This window comes from Eptatretus burgeri, chromosome 11 (assembly GCF_056783735.1).
Source record: "Eptatretus burgeri isolate ZD-2024b chromosome 11, Ebu_testis_v1, whole genome shotgun sequence".
In the NCBI taxonomy this organism is placed as follows: domain Eukaryota; kingdom Metazoa; phylum Chordata; class Myxini; order Myxiniformes; family Myxinidae; genus Eptatretus; species Eptatretus burgeri.
In genome coordinates this window covers 59,583,348-59,608,177 of record NC_140971.1, presented here as the reverse complement: position 1 = coordinate 59,608,177, position 24,830 = coordinate 59,583,348, and the positions used below count along the sequence as shown (strand labels likewise).

Sequence of the window (24,830 nt, the reverse complement as noted above, 5' to 3'; positions counted from 1 at the left end):
AAGGCTGCACTAATGGTGTTTTATACAATACAGAAAACACAGCCAGCACAACGCCCACGCTGCACGAAATGCATACGGAGGCCAATAAAGACGACTCCACGCCATGTTGGATGTTTAGACATCCTCTTGGGGGCTCTCGAGGTGCTGAATGAGGAGTCGGAGCCGTTGGGATTACGGGTTTCTTGGGTCAAAACTAAGATCCAGGCTTTCGGTGACATCTTGGATGCTGCTGTCCTGTCTGTGTCTGTTTGTGGTGAGGATGTTGAGGTCGTGGAGAGATTCACTTACCTTGGCAGTGATATTCATGTCTCTGCTGGCTGCGAGTCAGAGGTCAATAGACATCTGGGTCGGGCCTGGGGAGTCATGGATTCACTGGATCATGGGGTGTGGCGCTGCCGGTACCTGTGCGGGAGGACGAAAGTCCGAGTCTTCAGGTCCTTGGTACTTCCAGTCTTGCTCTATGGGTGCGAGACTTGGACTCTGACCAAGGATCTGAGACGGAGACTTAATTCCTTTGGTACCAGGTCTCTTCGGAGAATCCTTGGCTATCGCTGGTCGGATTTTGTGTCCAACGAGCGGTTGCTGAGAGAGACTCGGATGAGATTTGTTACCTGCATAGTCTGTGAGCGTCAGTTGCGGCTGTATGGACATGTGGCTCGTTTTCCTGACTCTGATCCTGCTCACCAGATTCTCTCAGCGAGGGAGTCTCATGAGTGGAGGAGGCCAGTGGGTCGACCACGTGCCTCATGGTTGCAACAGGTTGACCATCATCTCAAGGAGATGGGGATGGGCCTGGCATCTGCCTGGGGGATGGCCAGACGGAGGCCCCTGGAGTACCAGCGGAAAGTGGACGCAGCGATGTGCTGTTCTGGCACATGCTCCCATACCTGACCTGATCTGACACGCCATGTTGGGCGGGATACGAGTGTGTGGAGTATAAGCGGCCTGTTCCTTTTCAACCTCAATATCCGATACATATTGGTGTTCGCCCCGCGCACACGCTAACAAAGTCGTGTGAACGCGAGTGTTGGCCACGTGCACAATGGCCGAACCGCGTGCACTGTATGGAATGTGCACCAAGACAGACATGTACGGCGCTTGCGAGACGTGCACGGATTTATCCATCATGGTGTACCTTCGCTCCTCGCTGGCAGCAGTGGGATCTCCGTGGATGGTGGGCGCCTTGTCGTCTCTACGGCCAGCAAAGCTGCGATAGAGCCAGGGAATGTACAGTGCAGGCCACGTTGGCGCATGAGGAGCGAGCGAGTTGATCGACGCTGGTCGAACGCCCGGGCAGGCATGCGGGATCCACAACCGTCTGCCTGGGCATGGCCCGGGGGGTTTTGCAGGACGATTCGCGTGCCAATTTCGGTGTGGGCGATTCGTATCGTGTCGTGGGGTCGGAGCGGAATACAGCCGCTGTCTGGAATGGCCTTGCCGAAAACGAAGTGAGGCGGTTTCCAGCCAAAGTTAGCAGGCCATGTGAGGGGTTGGGGCCAATCGGAGTGCCTGATTCAGGTGATGACGTTTTGATTTGGGGTGGCCCCTCCCCCTGAGCTGCGAGTCCTATAAAGGCCGGAGCAGTCTCTCTTTTTTTCTCTCTTTCTCCACCTCTCTCCCGCTCTCGCCTCGCCTCGTCGACACCGCCACAACCCGCCTCTTGCTATCTGGAATCTGCCTCCTCATCTCCGCCCACATGATGTCATCGACCCCACCCGCCTACCTGGTGCCGCCTACCAATCCACTCTCACACTCTGGACTCCGCCCCTTCTAGACTCAAGCTCCTCCTTTCACGAACACGGTCTCCACACGTGCGGCTGAAGCCACAGACAATGCGCCCACTGTCAGGTACCACACCATTCCCCCCACCCCCCCTGAAACGTATTGGTGGTCATGCTATCGGGCGCAAAGGTTCCGAGATCATAGCCTCAACTCCCCTCCCTTCGTGGTTGCAAAACTTTCTCTTCATAGGGTTGTGTGTGTGTGTGTGTGTGTGTGTGTGTGTGTGTGTGTGTGTGTGTGTGTGTGTGTGTGTGTGTGTGTGTGTGTGTGTGTGTGTGTGTGTGTGTGTGTGTGTGTGTGTGTGTGCTTGTCTGCTTAAGTAAGACTGCAGAAGATCGTTATTGTTATTAATTTCATGTTAAGTCTGCTTTGTGTCCCCTTTTGTAAGTTGATTGTTAATAAATCAGCACTAGGAATGTTCCCTGCTCGTTTTTGTCTTCTCTTTCATTGATCCAGCATGGACCGAATCCTCGTTTAGCCGGGACTTTATTCCCAATGATCCGTTCATTTTAGCCGGTACGTCCTTGGCAGTGTCGCTCGGCTGCATCCGATCCGGTAAAGCGATCCGATCCGGTGGAGTGATCCGGTTCGGACAAGACGTACCGAGGGCGTGTTTCCCGGCAATTAAACCACGTGATTAATTAGGTAACCCGATTAACCTATAGACGGGAGGACCCAAGGAAGGGCATGCAGTTGAGTTATTGGCGTCCACTGTCGGTTAAGTGACCCGCCGTGTCACAGAATTATCTGTGTGCGACGGCCTACAATTCCGGCGAGTTTTTGGGAGAAAAGAGATAGCTTCCCCCACCTCGTGGTCTTCTCACCCGACCCCGGCCCGCAACAATATATGTATGTATGTATGTTTGTATATATATATATATATATATATATATATATATATATATATATATATATATATATATATATATATATATATATATATATATATATATATATATATATATATATATATATATATATATATTCTTCTTCTTCTTCTTTCGGCTGCTCCTGTTAGGGGTCGCCACAGCGGATCATCAGTTATGATCCGCATAATGATTTGGCATAGGTTTTACGCCGGATGCCCTTCCTGACGCAACCCTGGTTTCCTCTTACGACACAGAGATATGGTACACCTATTCTAACCGGGGCATACACCAGACCCAGTACACTGGTACTCACTTCACCAACCTCGGAAGGATGACAGGCTGAGTCAACCTCCTGGTGTGTATTAATTCAAGCGGCCAACCGGGCTTGAACTCAGGACCTTTTGGATCCCAAGCCGCCACCCTAACTACTGCGCCAACACCAGGTGTATATATATATATATATATATATATATATATATATATATATATATATATATATATATATATATATATATATATATATATATATATATGTGGTTGTGGTGTGTGCATGACACATGACACCAAGTCTCACACGTCGCTCCTTTGAATTGCATGGAATGGACAGCATCGGGAGAGGGCTATCGATCTATGAGTGGACCATGCAAGTGTCGATGAAAGAATATCGAGTGAATTACAGGAAAACTGATTCCAAAATCGACAGGAAAATGCCATTTGGTACTCACACCTTTATTGTCAAATTTAACGTGGTTGAAATATTAACCCAGTTTGTGGACTTTGCAACTCACTCAGCCTTTCGTTTGGCCCAGCCCCTTCAGCGTACTCCTCCTCTCTGCGTCTCGGTGTCGTCGTACGTGCTGACGCAATAGACAAAGAGTTGCGTTGGGAAAGGGTGTTGGATGCGATGTTTTTAGTGGCGGGATGGGCGGGTTGATGGGGTTTATTCGTGATTGAGGAGAGTCTCGTCATCTTTGCGTCGCTGCCTATATCCAGGTAAGCCGAAGGATCGTGCAGGTACCTCTGAAATATTTAAAAACTGTATCACGATTCATTAAACGGCCATTATTTTTTCTGAAACGTGACACATGAGATGGCACTGCAGTATGTTGGGGATATCATGGTATTTGTTTGCAGGTGTGGCCCCCGCTCCCCCAGTCGATGCAGTGAAAGACGAGACTAGGAAAGGTCCCGCACCGCCTACGTGTTATTGGGGGGCGGGGGGGGGGGTCCGACCGCACGACACGAACAGCATGTTTTCTGTGAATCCTCGAACGCAGCGACATAGACAGTCTTTGCAATTGTCAAAGCTACAATCTTGGTAACCGTCCCGTTATGGTGGTACGTGCAGCCGAATTCTTGAAAATAACGAATGGTTCCCACCGGCCACCGACAGGTGTTGCTATTTTACGATAGCTGTTTATGTTTGGCGATCCGTGATGACGGTGAGATGATGGAACCCTCGATGGTGTTGTTTGCCGGAGGAGGGAGCGACTCACTGAAACGTCTTCGAAATTGATGAGTGTGAACAGGTGTGGGCAAAGCCGTTGGTCGTTGGCGCAGGTTGGTTGTCGTCGTGTCTTGCGTGGGTCGTCTCCCCTGAGCGCTGAAATACAATTTCGTTCCAAACTTGTATAGTTCACAAAGCACTGACAATCTCGTGTTGGTTGGACTGCGATTGGTTCAATTCGATTTGATTGAATGCTCAATAATTGCACTCTTCTCCCCAGGTTCTTCAAGCAAGTGATGCACTGTCGACCCTAATCCTTGCTGGGGTGATCCTTTCCTTCCCCATTAACCGACCCTTCTTACTTGCAGGCGACTGTCTTCTCCCCTCCTCTTTTCCTATTCGTTCATCGCTTTGCTCCTGCTTATCTGCTGCACCACTGTCAGTGTGTTGCCTTTATACCCTATATCTTCTCGTTCTTCCATGAGCCTCGATTTTTGCATGCATACACAAATGGAATCAAAGTTGAAACTGGCAGATTGTGCAACTCGGCATGTATTTGGTGGATTTCCGTGATGGTTTCTAATAAATTGTTGGTATCTATGTAAAATTGCTATGGTCTGATGCTGGCCATGATATTTCCACATGATCGGTACAATTCTGAAACTCAACTGTGTTCGATACTGTTTTGTTCTGCTTTTATTGCCATATTAAGCTTTCCGATGACATGATGGAAAGGGATCCAGATTGGATTTGTTGGATGTGATGGTGGTAAAGCTAATGTCATGATTTTGTTTCGGCGTCTCGCAGTCTGCTCGGATTTCAGCATTTACCAGAGAGTGGACATGCATTGCTTGCTAGTGGCTCCTCGCAACGGACCATGGCCACGCGTGGCAATAGCAAATCCTACAATCCCACCTCCAGCAGTTATCTTTCGATCCCTCCACACATGGGTTATAAATATCTGAGCTAATGTCAGTGTGGTTGATTTGTTGTGGTGCTGTAAATTTTATGTTGATATTGTGGTGCATCATTTTGATTTTTCTCTCTTTAACTAGTTGTATTATGAGCCCACGACACTAATTTTGTGATGATGGAATTTTTTTTCATCCACTTCTGCTTACTCCACCCGACCTTCTCTCTGTGCATTCACCATATCCTTTACATCCTGTTCCGTTTTCTCACCCAAAATACTCCCCCCACCCTCCCCCCAATCCCTATCCTCCACTTCCCAATTGGGTTTGTCTGTTTGGTGCTCCTATCTGAGCATGGCTCATTACATACTTATGGTGTGTGGATGTGTTTTCGTTTCCTTTCCTTTCTCAATTAAACCACCTGATCATGCTGATGGACTATCCGCGCAATTCCCCTTGGCTTTTCTTACTCACACTTCCAATGTCCTCTGATTTTTCTCCAACTCCATGATCGATCCCTTCTCATATTCTTTTCCTCCCCACCTGTTCTTTGCATGCATTTGTAGTACAGTACATCGTTGAGAAATCACCCCTTATGCTAATGAGGTTGTTAGACCATGAATATCCTTTGGATATGTAAGGCGTTGAAATAAGCTCTTAGCACTCTTCCTCAGCCCCAAGGCACTCAATGGAATTCTATCCACTTTGCATTCATCCTGTTCATCTTTCCATCTTGCGCGATCCCCAAACATATACCGATCATATCTTATCCACCCGAGTATGCTATCCCCCTGCGTTTGTTAAAATGACTCTGCTATCTTCCTCCCGACCCTTTCCCCAACAGTGACTATCCTAAGAGGCTTGACATTTTTCAACAGGCCTTCGTTTATCGGTGTGACTGTGCAAGGTGGATATTTCTGAGTAAGTAGATAAATTATAGCAAATGTACCTCGTATCAAAGAGTGCCTCTGTGTCTTCCTGTAGATGAATAATTCACAAAGCTGATATTGAAATCGTAAATCTTTGACTCTGCTGATTTAATGAGTGGGAGGCTGGCATGAAATTGTGCTCACACGAAGATGTCTAGTCTTAGGTTTGGTGGAATTTAACACTGCCATTATGAGGTGTTCTGCTGTGATAAGGAGATTCACAATCTGTGGTCTTGTCTGCTATCATCTGGACATTAAAATGTTGGCATATGTTTCACAAGAGTAGGCCTTTTTGTCATTACCCCTGGAGTCATGAGTATGTACAAAAATTAAATTCAGATTATGGGTGTGAAAAGTCCAAAGGTCTTCCCATATTTATTTGTGAATTAATAAATATATTCAAGAAAGAACTTTTATTGTGAGAGATTTGTGTAAAGAATGGGTAAGTAAAGATAAACATCAGACAAAGCTTAAAATGTTACCAGCAGGTGCCCGCAGAACATCTGAACAATGCTATTTCAAATCCTCAACTTCCCTCCATTCTCCTCTCCCCCCCCCCTCCACATGCCACAAGTCCTCAACGTCACCATCGCACCCCCTCACCAAGTCCTTGGCCTCACCTTCGCACACCCCAAGTCCTCAGCCTCACCCTCGCACGCCCCAAGTCCTCGGCCTCACCCTCGCACGCCCCAAGTCCTCGGCTTCACCCTCGCACGCCCCAAGTCCTCGGCCTCACCCTCGCACGCCCCAAGTCCTCGGCTTCACCCTCGCACGCCCCAAGTCCTCGGCCTCACCCTCGCACGCCCCAAGTCCTCGGCCTCACCCTCGCACGCCCCAAGTCCTCGGCCTCACCCTCGCACGCCCCAAGTCCTCGGCCTCACCCTCGCACGCCCCAAGTCCTCGGCCTCACCTTCACATGCCCCAAGTCCTCGACCTCACCACCCTCGCACGCCCCAAGTCCTCGACCTCACCACCCTCACACGCCCCGAGTCCTCGACCTCACCCTCGCATGCCCCGAGTCCTCGACCTCACCCTCGCACGGCCCGAGTCCTCGACCTCACCCTCGCACGCCCCGAGTCCTCGACCTCACCCTCGCACGCCCCGAGTCCTCGACCTCACACGGCCCGAGTCCTCGACCTCACACGGCCCGAGTCCTCGACCTCACCCTCGCACGGCCCAAGTCCTCGACCTCACCCTCGCACGCCCCAAGTCCTCGGCCTCACCCTCGCACGCCCCAAGTCCTCGGCTTCACCCTCGCACGCCCCAAGTCCTCGGCCTCACCCTCGCACGCCCCAAGTCCTCGGCTTCACCCTCGCACGCCCCAAGTCCTCGGCCTCACCCTCGCACGCCCCAAGTCCTCGGCCTCACCCTCGCACGCCCCAAGTCCTCGGCCTCACCCTCGCACGCCCCAAGTCCTCGGCCTCACCCTCGCACGCCCCAAGTCCTCGGCCTCACCCTCGCACGCCCCAAGTCCTCGACCTCACCACCCTCGCACGCCCCAAGTCCTCGACCTCACCACCCTCACACGCCCCGAGTCCTCGACCTCACCCTCGCACGCCCCGAGTCCTCGACCTCACCCTCGCACGGCCCGAGTCCTCGACCTCACCCTCGCACGCCCCGAGTCCTCGACCTCACCCTCGCACGCCCCGAGTCCTCGACCTCACACGGCCCGAGTCCTCGACCTCACACGGCCCGAGTCCTCGACCTCACCCTCGCACGGCCCAAGTCCTCGACCTCACCCTCGCACGCCCCAAGTCCTCGGCCTCACCCTCGCACGCCCCAAGTCCTCGGCTTCACCCTCGCATGCCCCAAGTCCTTGGCCTCACCCTCGCACGCCCCAAGTCCTTGACCTCACCACCAATGCACCGCCCAAGTTCTCGACCTCACCCTCGCACGGCCCAAGTTCTCGACCTCACCCTCGCACGGCCCAAGTCCTCGACCTCACCACCAACGCACCGCCCAAGTTCTCGACCTTACCCTCGCACGACCTCACCCTCGCACGGCCCAAGTCCTCAACCTCACCACCCTCGCACGGCCCAAGTCCTCGACCTCACCACCCTCGCACGGACCAAGTCCTCGACCTCACCACCCTCGCAAGGCCCAAGTCCTCGACCTCACCACCCTCGCACGTCCCAAGTCCTCGACCTCACAACCCTCACACGGCCCAAGTCCTCGACCTCACCCTCGCACGGCCCAAGTCCTCGACCTAACCACCCTCGCACGCCCTAGTCCTCGACCTCACTACCCTCGCATGCCCCAAGTCCGCGACCTCACCACACCTGGTGATCTTCTGCCGAGCAGAACAGATAGATGCAGCACCGGCTAACAGAGCAAATTATTGAGGTAAAACATTCCGTCTATCTATATTTGTGCAGTGTAAGACCAATGAAGGAAAGGACAACCAAGACAGTTTGGAAATCCCAACAAACAACCATTTATTACATACACCCAAGCAATAATTTAAAAGTGAGTATTTACAGGCAAGAAAGCAAAAAGCACATGAGAGCAGATTTACCTATCATCTATTCTTTCTTCTACAATCTTATTTACACAAGAGACATGGCCAACATTCAATCAGGGGAGAAGAATAAAATAAGACCTTCAGAAGAAAAGAAAAGTACAGAGAAAAGAAAAGTCGGGTTGATTCTTTTCTCCTTTACCTCACACAGCCCAACGGGGCTGTGCTAAAGTCTAAATATATCAGAGAATGGGGGGAAGGATGGAGAGAATGAGGAAAGAGGAGGGTGGGCAGTGGCGATGCGGTGTGATGGGACATGCAGCAGCATCCCTGAGGTGTCCTGACCCAGCAGGCAAGTTCTCTCCGGCGTGAAAGATATGCGACTCACCCTAATCTGCCTCAGCTTCTTCCTCCTCAGCATGTTGCTTTTCTCCTGTCTCCGAGCCTTCTGATCCTCACAGGATAAGCTGTTCGGACAAGGTCGAGCTTTGAGCTCCTTTCTGCTCCGAGGACATGGCTTTTTCCCACAAGGACGAGAACCAGCTGCGAGCCACTTTTTCCCTGCAGGACATCGCTTTCTCTTGTCTCGTCTCTTGCACTCCTATCTTCTTCCTTTTCAAATTTCTTTCTCCATCTCGGCTCGTGCGAGCCTCCTTCTCATTGGTGCGCCTCCGACGGGGGCGGGTTCATGATGCAACTTGTGGAAAATACCACTGATTCTGAGGTAGCTTTCAATGCAGCCTCTTCCACATCCTTGGCATAAGAAAGACACTGTCGGTGCCCTCCAGCCCCTCTCTCGCTCACAAACCTTCTCCTTACAGTCTCCACTGTAAACTGCCTGAGATATGCCACACTCCATGCATGGGAAAAGCACCGCACCTCATGCCACAAACATGCATGTGAGAATGGACACAGGCCCATGCGGTGAAGGGAATCTGATCTGCCCGAAGGATTAATGACCACAGACGGACCGAATGTGCCCAGATAAAAAAAATGCTCGAATGGAGAGGGATGCTGCCAGACCAAGGGATGAAGGGATATATACGAGGTCCGTCTAAAAAGTAACCAGACTGAGCTTGCGGTGTGCTCCACTTACACAACTTCAACGAAAGGGTTACGTCACAGTCTTTCGCCACATTCCAGCAATATATATGATTGGTGATGGTTGATTGCGCTCCTTGTGTGATTGTTTTATACAGGTCGTGTTTTACACGTTGTCTCGTCTGAGTCGTCGTGCTTTGAGTCATGAGCAGAGAGCCAATCTGAGGTTTCTTTCCAAGCTTAGAAAAACACCTTCCAAATCCTTCGCAATGCTGCAGCAAGTATACGGGGAAAAAACAATGTCACGTACATGTGCATTTGAATAGAATATGAGGTGCATTGAGGGAGGGGAGGAGGTTGAAGATGATCCACGGTCTGGAAGACCTTCAACGAGCAGAACGACGGACAACATCGAGCGTGTGAAGCAGATTGTGTGTGCGGATCGTCGACTCACAGTGCGGATGATTGCTGAGGACCTTTCCATCAACAAGGACACTGTCTGGAGCATCATCACTGAAAATCTCAAAATGCGCAAGGTGTGTGCAAAGATGGTCCCCAAGCTGTTGTCCGAGGACCAGAAACGGCAAAGAGTCGCTATCTGTCAAGACATTATCGAGCGCCTCGAGAACGATCCAGACCTGCTCGGGAGAGTCATCACTGGCGATGAATCATGGATATTCGAATACGATCCTGAGACCAAACGGCAGAGTCGTCAGTGGAAAAGTCCGGCATCATCAAGACCAAAGAAAGCAAGGATGTCGAAGTCAAAGGTCAAGGTGATGCTCTTCGCGTTTTTTTGACATCAAGGGCATCGTCCACTTCGAGTTTCTACCACAGGGTCAAACAGTGAATCGATACGTGTGCAAGGAGATCCTCCGGCGCCTCGTGAGATCAGTCCGGGACAAGAGGAGGGATCTGTGGGAGAACAACACTTGGGTGCTCCACCATGACAACACCCCTGCTCACAGTGCCCTGAGCATCCCACAGTTTTTGGCAGAGAGAAGCGTGCCAACTCTGGAGCAACCCCCATATTCACCAAACTTGGCCCCTTGTGAAATTTTCCAAAAGCTCAAGGGGGTGATCAAGGGGACCAGATTTCCTGATGTGGAGGCCATCAAAAGGGCCGTGACGACAGAGCTCCGGAGGATTCCAGAAGAAGCCTTCCGAGGGTGCATCGAGGCGTGGAAGAAGAGGATGGACAAGTGTGTGAGACTGGAGGGAAACTATTTTGAAGGGGACAAGCTGTGATTACCTTTGCATTCTGCGAAAGGTTACGTTTTGGTCGGCATGTATTTATTTATTTGTAATCTTGTGATTCGTATAACTCAAAAAGTATAAAACCGAATTGCATGAAATTTGGTGGGATGATTGCTTATGAGCCAGGAAGCATTCGCTTAGATTTTTGGATCGTTCGGGTCAAAGGTCAAGGTCAAGGTCACGAAAAGGTCAAAATCGTCTTTTTACGATAACACGGTCAATTTTTATTCAATTTGCATGCAACTAACGCCAAAATGTTCAGAATTCAACGCCTCATCTTGTGATATGCAATATGACACAATGACGCCCATACTCTTGTTACCGGTTAGGGGTCAAAGGTCAGGGGGGTCACGGCCTTGAAAAATATGCGGTTTTTGTCATAACGCGGTCAATTCTTGTCCGCTTTACATGAACCCAGCACCAAAATGTTCAGAATTTAATGCCCAATCTTGTGACACAATGACGTCATAACACGTCATCGGTTGGGGTAAAATGTCAGGGGGGGCGTCCGCCCTTGAAAAATATGCGGTTTTCGGAATAACTCAGTCAATTCTTATTCGATTTGCATGAAACCAGCATCAAACGAGATTACCTTCTCTTGTTGAAACGTTGTATTCACTGAGCTTGCGAGTGAAGACTCGACAAAACGACGTGAGTTGATTGTTGTTTAGTCCGTAGCCCCCGAAATTCGGGGGGGTCATGACATTATAGATATGTGGTTTGTATCATAAGACCATTCATATGAAACAAGTTCCCCACACTCATACCAAGAACAAAAAAAGTAGTGGCAGCGAAGGTATGCGCTCTATGAGTGCCCATTCTAGTTTCAATATATTTTTTGGAATAAAATTTCTGTGAAGTCAGTCCCGTTACATTTTTCGACGAACCTTTTAGATATAGATATGTAGATATTGTTGTGGTTCTGCAAAACCGCATGCTTCTAAGGCAATGACACCTAACATACAGTGATCCCCAGGCAGTTATTTCATATGTCTCCGTGCAGTTAGACCTTCCCCTCATGTCTGGTGGGTTAATTGGATGAAGTGCATTGTGTGGGTCTTATAGCTAGGTCTATTAATGATATCTCTGTCTCCCGTTCAGATTTCTAATCCAACCCTTTCCTTTCAGCAATGGTACAAGCAAGCAAGCATACCCCCCATGCAATATGCGATTGAATAGCAAACACACTACGATGCCTCCCGTGGCTTGGAACCACCACCAAATTCCCTCCAAATAAGCACACAACACACTATCCAGCACAAGCATGGTGCGCCATTATTTCATTAAAATCTGCATTCGCGTTCTGGGCCCTGTTCTTTTTCTGGTTTTCATCAATGATTTCTCCGACTCTCTGGAAAATCCTCTATTTCTCTTTGCCGACGACTCCACCCTCTGCCGTACCATCTGTCATCCCTCAGACCGGCAAGCAGCAGCTTCTTCGCTCACTGCAGATCTGGATAAAATCACAAACTGGTCCAACACGTGGAACATGTCTTTCAATCCAGACAAATCTCACACTCTCACTATGTCTCATCGAAAGAACCGTTTAGAAACCCCCCCCCCCCATCCACTTTCTCAACAATCCTCTGGAAGAAGTCTTTTCTTTCAAGCTTCTGGGTCTCACTATCTGCCATGACCTTTCCTGGGAAAGTCACATTTCCAACCTCGCCTCAAAAGCCAGTCGCCGACTGGGAATCCTCCGTCGTGCAAAGTCCTTCCTCGGCCCTCTTGAGCTCCTGACCACTTACAAAGCTTTTGTCCATAGCCTGATGGAGTACTGCTCTCCCCTCTGGGCTGGTGCTCCTGCATCCCACCTTTCTCGGCTTCACGCTGTCGAAACCAGGGCATTTAAGATCATAGTCATCTCCCGCAATGAAGCTGAGTCTTTGGGCCTCTCACTCAATCACCGCAGGTTGTTCGGTGGTCTTTCTGTCTTCTACCGACTCCTCTCCAGCCTTGCCCCCCTGCTCTCTCTGCGATTTGTCCCCACCACATTTCCACAGGGCGCTCAAGGTCCGCCAACAACCCCCTTCTGGTAAAACTACCAAAATGACGAATCATTGCTCATCTTCACTCTTTCATTCCTCTTTTTTCCCGCCTTTGGAATAAACTTCCTCACACTATTCTTTCCCATTCTTCCCTCCAGGCTTTCAAAACAGCTGTTCACCACCACCTCTTATCTTCCCCCATCCAAATCCTCGATCTTTTCTACCCCCGATAATCCACCCAAGCCCACTTCCTTCAATTCACCTGCTTTCCTTCCTGAAAGTCCCTGTAATTTCCATCTTCTCTTCGCCATGTTCCCAGTCCCATCCCCATCCCTCTCCCTTCCACAGTTCACCTAATATGTCTGTTCCCCACTGTTTTGTCCCTTCCACTCCCGCCCCTCTTGTCTCATGCCCCTTGCTGTGAGTTGTGTGTTAGCTCTCATACGAGCCTTGACAAGGTACACACAAAAAAAATAAAAATCCAGAACCGGAAGTGACAACTGGTTGGTATGCAACTGAGACGTGCTTATTCCAGAGGACCAGTGTGGAGCGAACGTTGCCACGAACCCCGGCAAAGTGTTTAAGCCGGAGATAATGCCCCAACTCTCGAGGTTGGAACGCTCAAGCGGAGCATCTCACGGAGGTGCACGACTAGGTTAGGGATCTTTCGCCTCACACATCTCCTCTCCTCCCTCTCTCTTTCCACCCCTCTATCTCATCCCCTTTGGATGCACAAAAGAGCATCACTACTGACTCGCAATCCCATTTTCCTCTGGCACGACACCGCACCCCCATATTGCACTTCACCACACCTCCCACACCCACAACTTCAAGACCAGTATTCCTCCCTAAGCGTACTTGGTTGCGTTTGTCGGCCGACCACGCCAGGTATTATGAGACTGTTTGTCCTCATCGGCTCTCTTTCTTTCTGGCTATCTAATCTTCCGTGTGTGTGTTTGTGTGTGTGTGTGTGTGTGTGTGTGTGTGTGTGTGTGTGTGTGTGTGTTTGTGTGTGTGTGTGTGTGTGTGTGTGTGAGATGGCACCTGTCGTAGCATAAGTTAAGATTGTAAAGTGATAACAGGATAAGTCTGCTTTGTGTCTACTTCTGTAAATTGCTTGCCTTTTGCCGCACCACACGAATCCCTTGCTATCCTGCTGTACAAACGAATAAACCCAATTTACTGTGCCACATACCTTTCCTCGGTTGATTGTAAATAAATGCTTTGTACAGAAATGTTCCCAGCTCGTTTTCATCTTTTCCTTCATTGGTCCAGCATCGTTCGTATTCTAGCTTAGCCGGGACCTTACCCCTCAACGATCTGTTTTTCGAGCCACTACGTCCTTGAGCATTTACGCTCAGCTGCATCTGATCCAGTAAGGTGATCCGGTTTGAACAAGGCATACCGAGTGCGTGTCCCTTAGTAATTAGATCACGTGACCATTAGGTAACTGGTATTCATTAGACGAAGGACTCTCAGTCACGTGGTTGAGTTATTGGCATTCACGGTGGATTAGCGACCCGCCGCGTCACAAAGTTATTTGTGTGCGATGGTCTGTAATTCCGGAGAGTCTGGTGGGAGCCCGAGATAGTTTGTCCCCTCGTGGTTTTCTCGTCCCCGATGCGAGGTCCGCAACAGTATATGGATAAATGTATAATAGATATGGTAGTTGTAATCAAATGCATTCTGTTGCTTGACCCATGCTGCTGGATTTATTTTGGAACAGGTATGCAAGGAACTTACAGAGCTTTGCAAAAAATTTTGTCAGCCAAATTATTCGGCCAACAGTCGGCTTTCACCGATTTTTAGATAAGGCCTTTTACTTATTTTTTTTAATTCTGTATACTTGGTTATACTGACAAAGGTGTAATTTGGCTGCACAACAATTAAAAACCAGCCCCATTCATTTGTACAATCTTGCTGTGTTTTGGAGCTTCCAAGAACTTTGAACATGATAAAATGAAGAGGTTTTTCTGCAAAAATTAGGAATTGATTCAAAAAATGTCTATTCTGGAGGAAGGTGATTGATAGGCATCTCCACAGGGCATTTCCATATTGGAGCCTTGTGCCAAAATTGTTGTCCAGACATAGATTCACTTTTTATATTGAACTCTATTATTATGGATTCTGCTCATATAAATAAGGCATACCTCAAAAGACATAATCAGGAAGTTTTAAGTGCTTTCTTTCAGTAGCCTTTTTTTGCTCTACAAGCACACTTTGCTTCCTGAGTTTCAATAAGGGCCATACAGGCCACTGGTTTTGTAGCAAAATGTGAATACAGTTTAGTGCAGGTAAGCCAGACTCTGGTCTGCTTAACTTGTGGGAATTTAAGTCAAAATTCTTGTCAATTTGAATTTATGATTTCAAATGATCTCTGGAATACATCAATTCAAATTGCTCAGTTGTAACTGAGTTCAGCTACGTAACTTTTGCTCAGTGACGTAACTATTGTTTTCTTAATTTTCGTTGGAATACTTTCTTCTGTGTTGTTTTTTTAACCTCTGCTAGCGAATGTGGACAGAGGTTAAGTTTTCACACTTGTTTGTCTGTCTGTCTGCAGGATATCTCAAAAACTTGGTGGACAGCCTTAGTGTGAAAAAGACAATTGATTTGATTTTGCTGAACAACCGAATACGAGAATCATTTTAAATTATTCTTCTTCACCATTGAAAAATAGGGCCAAAAACTATACATAGCATGGTATTTCAAAATGTTCTGGATGGATTGGGACAAAACTAGGTGGATGACTTTGGTAGGTGATGAGAACAAGCCAATTCGATGTTGGTTCAGGTACGGATGCAGATCCAGCCCATCAGAGGCATACAACACATAAACTGTTCAGTCTGGTGGAGGAATGCACTTCAGCGAGTGCAGTTCCAGTTTTTCTTGTTTTGATTGAGAAATTTTGTTCTTGATTACACTACAGTGTTTGGAGAACAATGCTAAATCTTGGCCTGGTTTTTCTGTTCCAATATGTGCAGCAGTTTTTGCAAATGACAAGACTGTCAAACAGATAACAGAGGAAAGAACATTAAGTAAAAGGGGTTAATAATCCTTGGCACATACATTCGGGAATGTTCACCTGCCTTTCTAAACATAATAGTGACGCACATCTTATATTACATTTGAGTACGTTATGCTAATCTGAAACACTTAATAAACAATTAGAGCTATACTAAGGAGATATTAAACCCCCAGGAGTCATTTCCACAATATCGACCAGTGATCATAGTTGTGTGCGGGATGCAATCAATCAGCAGCAGCCCTTTCAAATCCTAGAAGATGCTGACCATAATATTTATGACTGAGACTGGGTTTGGAATGTCTTTGGAGATTAAGAAACCCGTTGCTTCTACCGTATTGATTTGGTCTTCATCTCAGGATCCCAGTGGTGAGCATGTACATGTCATACATGTCTCATCACCAGTAACTTCATGTTATGAAAAACTCCGCTGGATCAGCGTTTAAGAGCCTAAGCAACTTTTACTGGACTGCCTGTATGTTTGTGACTTTTTAATTAATTAATTAACTTTTGATTTGCAAATCGATATCTAATAATATAAAACGTTGTGTATTTGTCTGTCCCTCTTCATAAGGAGGGTTTGAGTAGGGTTTAAAAGGCCAATCTTCCAACATGACTGTGTTCACTTCAGATTTTTTAAAAACTCGAAAAACATTTTCCATTAAAGAGTGATTATATCTCTTACATTGGAATTGTAGTTGGTGACTTCCCAACCGAGCCTCAGGGGCGGAGTACAGAAGTGTGTTTTTATTTTTATTTTTTAAAAATAACCATAAACAAGTCTGAAGACGACGATGGTTCACGAGCGGTATTTGACGATGTAGATTGTTTCAGAAGTCAAGGATGAAACAATGTGATAATGTTTGACCAAGTTATAAAAATGATCAACATGATGTGGTACGAGAGACAGGTTATTAGCTGCAAAATGTCGAAAACCCGTTTTCGTTCAACAACTTTCAAAATTTGACCTTTGCATAACCTTTAAAGGTCACAAAATAATGTTGTGGACATTAAAATAAGGAAACAGGATACGTGCTATAGCTTATTGGAGTTAGTTCGTCGAAGAAGGTCGAAAACCCGGTTTGATTCCCACAACTTTGAAAATTTGACCTTTGTGAACTTTAAAGGTCAAAGGTCAAGGATTATGACCTTTGGTGCAAAACTTCCTCTGGAACATTCCAGGAACAATATAACGTCACATAGGCTATATGGCATTTCACACTCCTCGGTTTATCCAGACTTTGATGAAATCAGCGTAAAAACAAACTTGAAGGGGGTGCCACGGGCAAGGTGTTCGAGATAGAGCAAAATGGTTTCAAGACTTTAGGTGGGGAATGACCTCAAGATTATGCATAAAAATATTGTCATCCTAGCTCTCAAAGTTTGGGCGGTCGTCTGATTTTTATGTCAAAATTCGATATTTTCTAAGTTCATGACCTTAGAACTTGACCTTGACCTTGGGACTAAAAAATAAAAAAATAAAAAATAAATAAAAAAATCGAGCTCCGTGGGGCTATGCAGGTGCCATTGGGCTAACCAAATACCGAAACCCCTGCCAGATTCGACAATCCCCTCGGAGAAGCTGGATTTTTACGTCAAAAAATCGCAATTTTCTATGTTCGTGACCTTGTGACCTTGACCTTGGGACTAAAATGAAAAATCGAGCTCCGTGGGGCTATGCAGGTGCCATTGGGCTAACCAAATACCGAAACCCCTGCCAAATTCGACAAACCCCCTCGGAGAAGATGCAAATTGAAATCGGCTACCCCCTAAAAACACGTTTTTTTGGTGTGGCTTCGCCCATAAATGGCGGACCACGCCCTTTTTCAGGAAAACACAACTAGATCATGATATAAACCTCCCACCAAAATTTCATCAGGATCGGATAAAAACCCACGGAGTTATGCTCGGGACAGACAGACAGACAGACAGACAGAGAGACAGACAGAGAGACAGACAGACAGACAACAATAACGAATATAGTGGTCACTTATATTTTTCGTGAAAATATTTTTTCGTGAACCAATACAAGGTGCAGATAGGTGAAACTCGCAGCACCTGAAGTGCAACACGCAATGAGTAAAATGAGTTAACTTACGTCCGCAAGATGTCAAATAAATAATATGTAAGCACACCTGACGCTTGGCCGAGGCTTCATATTTTGGCTGTCAAAATGAAACATCCCAGAAGACAGAGAATATCGGGTCAAATTTGTACATGTAGTGTTTTAAAATAATGTTTCTTGCTTCGAAACATCATATCTTCCAGTTTAATAAAATAACTCAAACCTATCGTTTTTGACGGACTTTTATGCTCGTCAATAATAAATTTCACATCAAATTGTTTGATAAATGAGATGCTTTTCCATTACACATTGTACGAATGCTATTAATAGACAGTAACATTACTAAAAAACAATAATAATAAAAATTTCTGTAATACAGTTGCATTCGGACCATCACCAAAATCTAATCAGCTTATTTGTCACCTACCCAACTCATCCACGAAGTTTTGTCATAATCCATCCACACAATGTTTCGAAATATTATGCTATGTATACTGTATATAGTTTTTGTCCCCATCTCTCAATGGTGAGGAATCGCTAAAAATATTTTTGAATTCTTGTATCTTGATCTGGATCTTCACCAAATAATAATCAATGCATCCTTGTCACACACCCAACCTGTCCACCAAATTACGTCTGAATCAATCCATAACTACATGAGATATCAGACTCGCAGATAAACAAACGGGGATGAAAACAACCTCCGTCCACCTTTGGTGGCGGAGGTGGTAATCAGAACTGAGCGCGACCACACATTGCACATAACTTATCAATAATTTAAAACACTTCTGGTAAAGTCATTAATAATAGGATTAATAGGATCATTAATCATTAATATCATTAACTCTCATCCTCTTTCGGGGTGCGTTCACACACCATGGATTTAAAGCAGTAATAAAATGCAATGCATGGATTATTTCAAAACATAATTGATATATTTCATATTTGTGATGCCTTTTTGAGTAAATCATAAAATTTATGTGATAGTTTACCATTTTTATTGATGCCATGGATACCAAATTCCCAAAAAAATATTGTGAAAAATGCCTTTTCTTCAAAATCGAGCTATTATTTTGATGCAACATTAACATTTTCTTCATTTATGTATCTCAATTCATGAAAACATGTTTAACTGACACAAATTCAGTTTGGCAACTCCCTCTGACAATGCGTAATAATGAAAACTAAACAGTTTTACTGGGGATGTACTTTCATCCCACTAATAAACATTCCACTAATAAAACATTGTCTATCTCTATCTGTCTTGAAGAAATGTGTACAAAATGAATAGGTAGTTATGAAAAGTCAGTCAATCTACTGATGGTCAGTGCTGCCTATGGCATCAGACACACTCCTTGCAGAGCAGGCAAGCAAATAATGTCATCAAAACACACAATGGAAAAGATGGTACTTTATGAAATATTCAACGATATATGTACTTGAGGTATAAAAATATTCCAAAGGACAGGATGAAGGTGAATGAAGCTTTCAAATAAATACAATTTAAAACATTCCCAGTGTTTGCTAAGTGGGAGTGGCAGGATGGCCTTGAGGTATGCACAATCGCCTCTAAGCTGTCTAGCCTGGGTTCACATCTTGACCCAGCGATTAAACTATCACCCTTATGTTTCACAAGCAGGGTGATTCATCAATGTGTGTCGTCCCTCAGATGGATGTTAAACTGGCATCCCATCTGCCGGCATTAGTTGGTGGACGTTAAAGATCCCATGGTGTCCTTCGTGAAGAGTAGACGTACTATCGCCGGCAGCATTGCCAAATTCCATATGCTTGAACTAACCTTAGTCGAACGTTAGCCTTGGCCAGCTGGTGTGTGAAAGATTTGGGCCAAACTTCTCCCAGCCAACCCCACAATAACTTGGGAATAATTATCGCTATTAAAGAAGAATAGAGGGTTGCTAACAGATGCAGTGGATCACGTGCAAAATCCTTCAAAATTATAGTTTCTGTATTTTAATAGCAGCTTGATTAAGTGGTAAGCAAAATGTACATGCTGGGTATTGTATGTGTGTTATGCAAGGTAAAGTGTACACCATTTAATGTATTGTTATATAATAGAATGTGAGATGAGCATTATGAAAGAATGATATATTGTTGCGGACTCGGGTTTCAAGGTTCATCACGAGAGGAAGCCCTCAGGTTCCTTCCAAATGCCCGGCCCTGTAGACCAATGTGCCATGGAAAACTGCCCGGTCCAGTAGGTTGCGAAGCAACCATGAACATCAATTAACTTAGTCAATTCTAAGGGTTATCCTTCAAACTCAATTTACCTAAGGAGCTGACTAAATTAACTATTTCCTGTTGGTGCAGTGTGTTCCCCTTGGTGCACACTTGGATTGTTGCTGAGCAATACTGATGGAACGCTGGCTAACATGAGAAAATCGTGTGTGGTACATCTTCCTGGCTAACAATACATGCGGATTATGCTGGACCAATGGTGGAAAGGCTTACCGAGACAGATTTGAAAGAACAACCAGCAATCTATGTATTTACACACACACAAGCAAGCAATCATTGAACATGCATTTACAGGCAAAAGGCGCAGAAGAGCAGACTTAACCCTAATATGTATTCCACTTAGACAGACTTTCTTAGACAAAACACACATTTTCCTCATTAAATCTGGGAAGAAGAGAAAAGATGAACTGAGGACAAAGAATAGATCGGAACATGAGGTCGACTTGTTCTCTCCCCCATGAGGTTGACAACCCAATGGGGCTGTGCCGGTCCAAAAAGGGGGGGAGTGATGGGAAAGATTAGTGGTTGAGTGGCGATGCGATGGGATGTGCAGATGCATTTCTGAAATGTCCAGCACAAGTAGGTAAATCCTTTCAGCGTCCCTGGTATGCCAACGGCAAGCAGCTCCTTTTCTGCTGTGCACACGGGACAAGCAGCTCCACCATGAACTGAGCTACATTCTGGGCTTTTTATATTGCTCTTCGAACAAACTTTAAGATGACTTCCATCTCATCCGCAACCTGGGCTCACAGAACAATTCGTTTAGGTGACTTCTGTCCCATCTGGACTCCGGGCTCTTTTCTTGCTCTCTGGGCTGACAGGACAAGCTTTTAGGCGACTCCCGTCTCATCTGCAATTGGGCTCACAGAGCAAGGCTTTTAGCTGATTCCAATCTCATCCACACTCTGGGCTCTTCCCTCCTCACCAGACATGGCTTTTTGAGTCCCATCTCTTGTGAGCCCCTCTCCCATTGGTACACATCCAATAGGAGTGAGTCCACGATGCAGCTTGTGAAAAATCCCACATCATTCTGTGGTGACGGCCACGAATGCCCCCACCCCTCCTTTCATGTGCCCAAGGCAGCGGTCATGCACCACCACTCCCTCCCTCACGTGCGAACATTCAGTCTACAGTGTGGACTGCATTATGCATGTCAAACATGCTGCATTCCACCACACATGGGAAAAGCGCCACACCCCACTTCACACTTGAGAAGCATTGTCCCGCACGACGAACGTGGAAGTACAGGGAAGGAAGAATGGAGGAAATGCAGGGAAGGAAAAATGTGGGAAAGTAATTTGGTGCCAGTCCAGAGGATTAATTGTTGGGATGCCCTGTGGAGGATTCTTTGTCTTCGTGGGGTGCCACCAAAACTGATCAATCTGATGTCTGAACTATACTCTCGTACCGAGAGTGCTGTGAGATGTGGCGATTCCATCTCTGACTTATTTCCAGTTGTTACTGGAGTTTTTCAGGGGTGTGTGCTGGCCCCCACACTTTTCAGCACTGGTTATGACTGGATTTTGGGGAGCATGTTTGAGAAATCAAGCTGCCTTGCATACTTTGGGAATGTCAAAATCTCTGACCTTGATTTCACAGATGATGCAGTCATCTTTGCAGAGACTCTACATATCCTTTTGGGGGCCATCGAGGTGCTGAATGAAGAGTCGGAGCCACCTGGATTACGGGTTTCCTGGTTCAAAACTAAGATCCAGGCTTTCAATGACGTATTGGATGCTGCTATCTTGTTTGTGCCTGTTTGTGGCAAGGATGTTCAGGTCAGAGAAAGATTCATTTACCTTGGCAGTGATATTCATGTCTCTGGTGGCTGTGAGTTAGAGGTCAACAGACACCTGAGGAGTCAAGGATTCAATGGATCATGGGGTGTGCTGCTGCCGGTACCTGTGCGGAAGGATGAAAGTCTGAGTATTCAGGTCCTTGATGCTTCCAGTCTTGCTCTGCGGATGTGAGACTTAGACTCTGATCAGGGATCTGAGATGGCAACTTGATCCTTTGGTACCAGATCTCTTTGGAGAATCCTTGGCTATCGCTGGTCAGACTTTGTGGGTCAAACGAGCTGTGACTGATAGGCTCAAGTGAGATTTGTTACTTGCATAGTCCGTTAGCGTCAGCTGCAGCTATATGGACATGTGCCCCGTTTTCCTGATGCTGATCCTGCTCACCAGATTCTCTCAGTGAGGGAGTCTGGTGAGTGGAGCAGGCCACTTGGCCAACCATGTGCCTCGTTTTTGCAGCAGGTTGATCAGCATCTCAGGGAGATGGGGATAGGCCAAGCATCTGCATGCGGGATGGTCAGACGGAGACCCCTGGAGTACTGGCAGAAAGTGGACACAGTGACGCGCTGCTCAGGCACACGCTCCCATGCCTAACCTGACCTGATGGGTGGTTGGTGGTAAAGAATAATTTTTTTTTAATGACAAGGGCACCCGGTGGAGCGCATATCTCCACCATGCAATGCCTGATCCACGAGAACATATCGAGCCCAATACATTTTTGAAATATCATTCTACGTATCGTTTTTGACCCCATCTCTCAATGGTGAAGAATCACTTAAATTCCAGTGGCCGGGTCCGGATCCGGATCTTCACCAAAATCGAATTAGTTCGCCCTTGTCATGCACCGAACCTATCCACACAATTTCATTCGAATCCATCCACAACTTTTTGAGATATCCTGCACTCAGTCAGACAAACCAATGAGAATATGTTGTATAGAGCATGACACTTGCAAAATCCAGAAAAAAATTTGACCTGAATAATAATTGATGGTTGAATTAAATGACCAAATATGCAACTCCTCTTCAAATTTCAAGTGAATCGGATGAAAAATGACAATTTTAGAAATTCGGCCTTTGTTGACCTTTTGGCCTATGTTGACTTCAAAAATAATTGGTGGTTGAATTCAGTGACCTGATGTGCAAATCCTCTTCAAATTTGAAGTCAATGAGATGAAAATTGAGGATTTTAGGAATACCACCTTAGTTGTTGACCTTGGGCCTTTTGAGTTCAAACAATAGGCTTCTTCCTTATGACAAACTCTACCATGTGGTAAAGTTTCATGAAGATCGGTTTAAAATTGTGACCTGTAGGTGATAGACAGACAGAAAGACAGACAGAATAACAAAATCGACTGACCAATACATTTGAAAAATCTTCGATTTTGCAAGTAACAAACAGACAGAAAGGTTGTGTTCTGAGGTTCGTAATGGAGATCGGGTTCAGTACAAGATGTTGTAGAATTAGGATCATTTACATTTTACACCTTCCTTTCAAATGGTAATATAATGCTTGAGGAATAGCCATTACTGGTGAATAAATTATTAGATTTCTGAGGAACAGGATTTTGGAAAAACGGTGTGAATGCTTGCTGAGGTTTTTGAGGCACCCATGTGGCAGAAACCTTTGACATGCCACGATGTTCATGGAGAATGGTTTCATTGCTTCCATCAGAAATGCCCAACTGTTTCGCAAGTTCTGACACCTTGATTTGGTGAATATACATTATCATGCTTTCCGCAGCAGAGATTGTTTCTGGATTGGTCACATCCGAAGCTCGTCCAGACCTGGGGGTCATCTTCGTTCAATTATTCACCACTCGTGAGGAACCCGTCCTTACAGACGACATTATTCCCCCAGAATTGTTGTATTTTAGTGCGATCTGTAATCCTCCCTCCCACCAGGAGCCGTACATATTTATGTGCCGTACATATTTTTACGGAGATAATTTGGGGGTTCCCTCTCCCCACCTCTCCTCTGAACCCTCAGCACTGAATTTTGTTTTTTTTTGATGCCGAAAACAATTCTGTGCACACCCTCAGTACAACCACCAGCATAGAACTCATTCCATCAGGCAGTTCAGGAATGCATAGAAGTCATACACACACTTCCCGAATAATTGTGTGATTTTAAAACTCCTTTGTCCATCGTGTCATTGGAATATAACGAGGGGCATCCTCCCCTAACACGGCAATCATGCGCCGATAGATTTCGTCTGCAGTGCATCCTTCCTTCTACCAAAACCAGAGTTGGTGTCAAAGCCACCCAATGCTCGCCTGTTTATACATTTATCGTTTTTAAAAGACTAGTCTAATAATATTTTTTTTATAAAGCATTGCAGTGAAGTCTGATCCAAATAATTTGAAAGCAATATATGTATTTGTATATTGTAATCAGTAAAAAAATAGTGTGGTAGATAAAAACATTAGAAAGGAAAAAAACTTTAATGTTGATGTGCTACAAAAAAGTTAAGTTCAAAAGAGGTCAAAAATTAAAAAAAATTTGAATTTTTTTTTTATTATTTATTTCAACTTCACGACATCAATAGTATACCCCAAAGGAACCTCCATGCCAAATATCAGCATCCTCGGACACATATTAAATGAATGGCAAGCTTTCAAATAACTAGCACCAAAAACTTTAACGTTGATGTGCTACAAAAAAGTTAAGTTCAAAAAACAGGTCAAAATTTTTTTTTAATTGAATTTTTTTTTCATTTCAACTTCACTACATCAATAATATACCCCAAAGGAATCTCCATACCAAATATCAGTATCCTAGTACACATTAAATGAATGGCAAGCTTCTAAATAACTAGCACCAAAAACTTTAACATTTTCACGCTCACGCCGACGCTGACGCTCATGCCGGGGGTATCGCTATAGCTCTCTGTTCTTCGAACAGGCGAGCTAAAATTGATGATCATGCATTGCTTAAGCTTTGGTCAGTCCATTCAATGAATGAAATGAAGAGAACATCATTGGTCATCTCAGATAATACGAACGT

The 24,830-nt window shown here is 45.9% G+C and overlaps 1 protein-coding gene across 3 annotated transcripts in view; it reads left to right on the top strand.

Annotated features, from left to right (window-relative positions):
- The first annotated feature begins 4,003 nt into the window (after positions 1-4,003).
- LOC147017195 (uncharacterized) overlaps positions 4,004-24,830 on the top strand; it is a 41,234-nt gene continuing 20,407 nt past the window's right edge. The window contains exons 1-2 of one of the 3 annotated variants that reach the window (XR_015049396.1): positions 4,004-4,180; positions 5,854-5,930. Coding sequence is in view for 1 of the 3 variants with exons in the window: in XM_085846646.1 (XP_085702772.1) it covers positions 4,167-4,180; positions 5,854-5,930 (91 nt within the window). In the remaining 2 variants the exon portion in view is untranslated. The remainder of the gene's footprint in view (positions 4,181-5,853; positions 5,931-24,830) is intronic. The other 2 variants (XM_085846646.1, XR_015049397.1) reach the window with 2 other exon arrangements.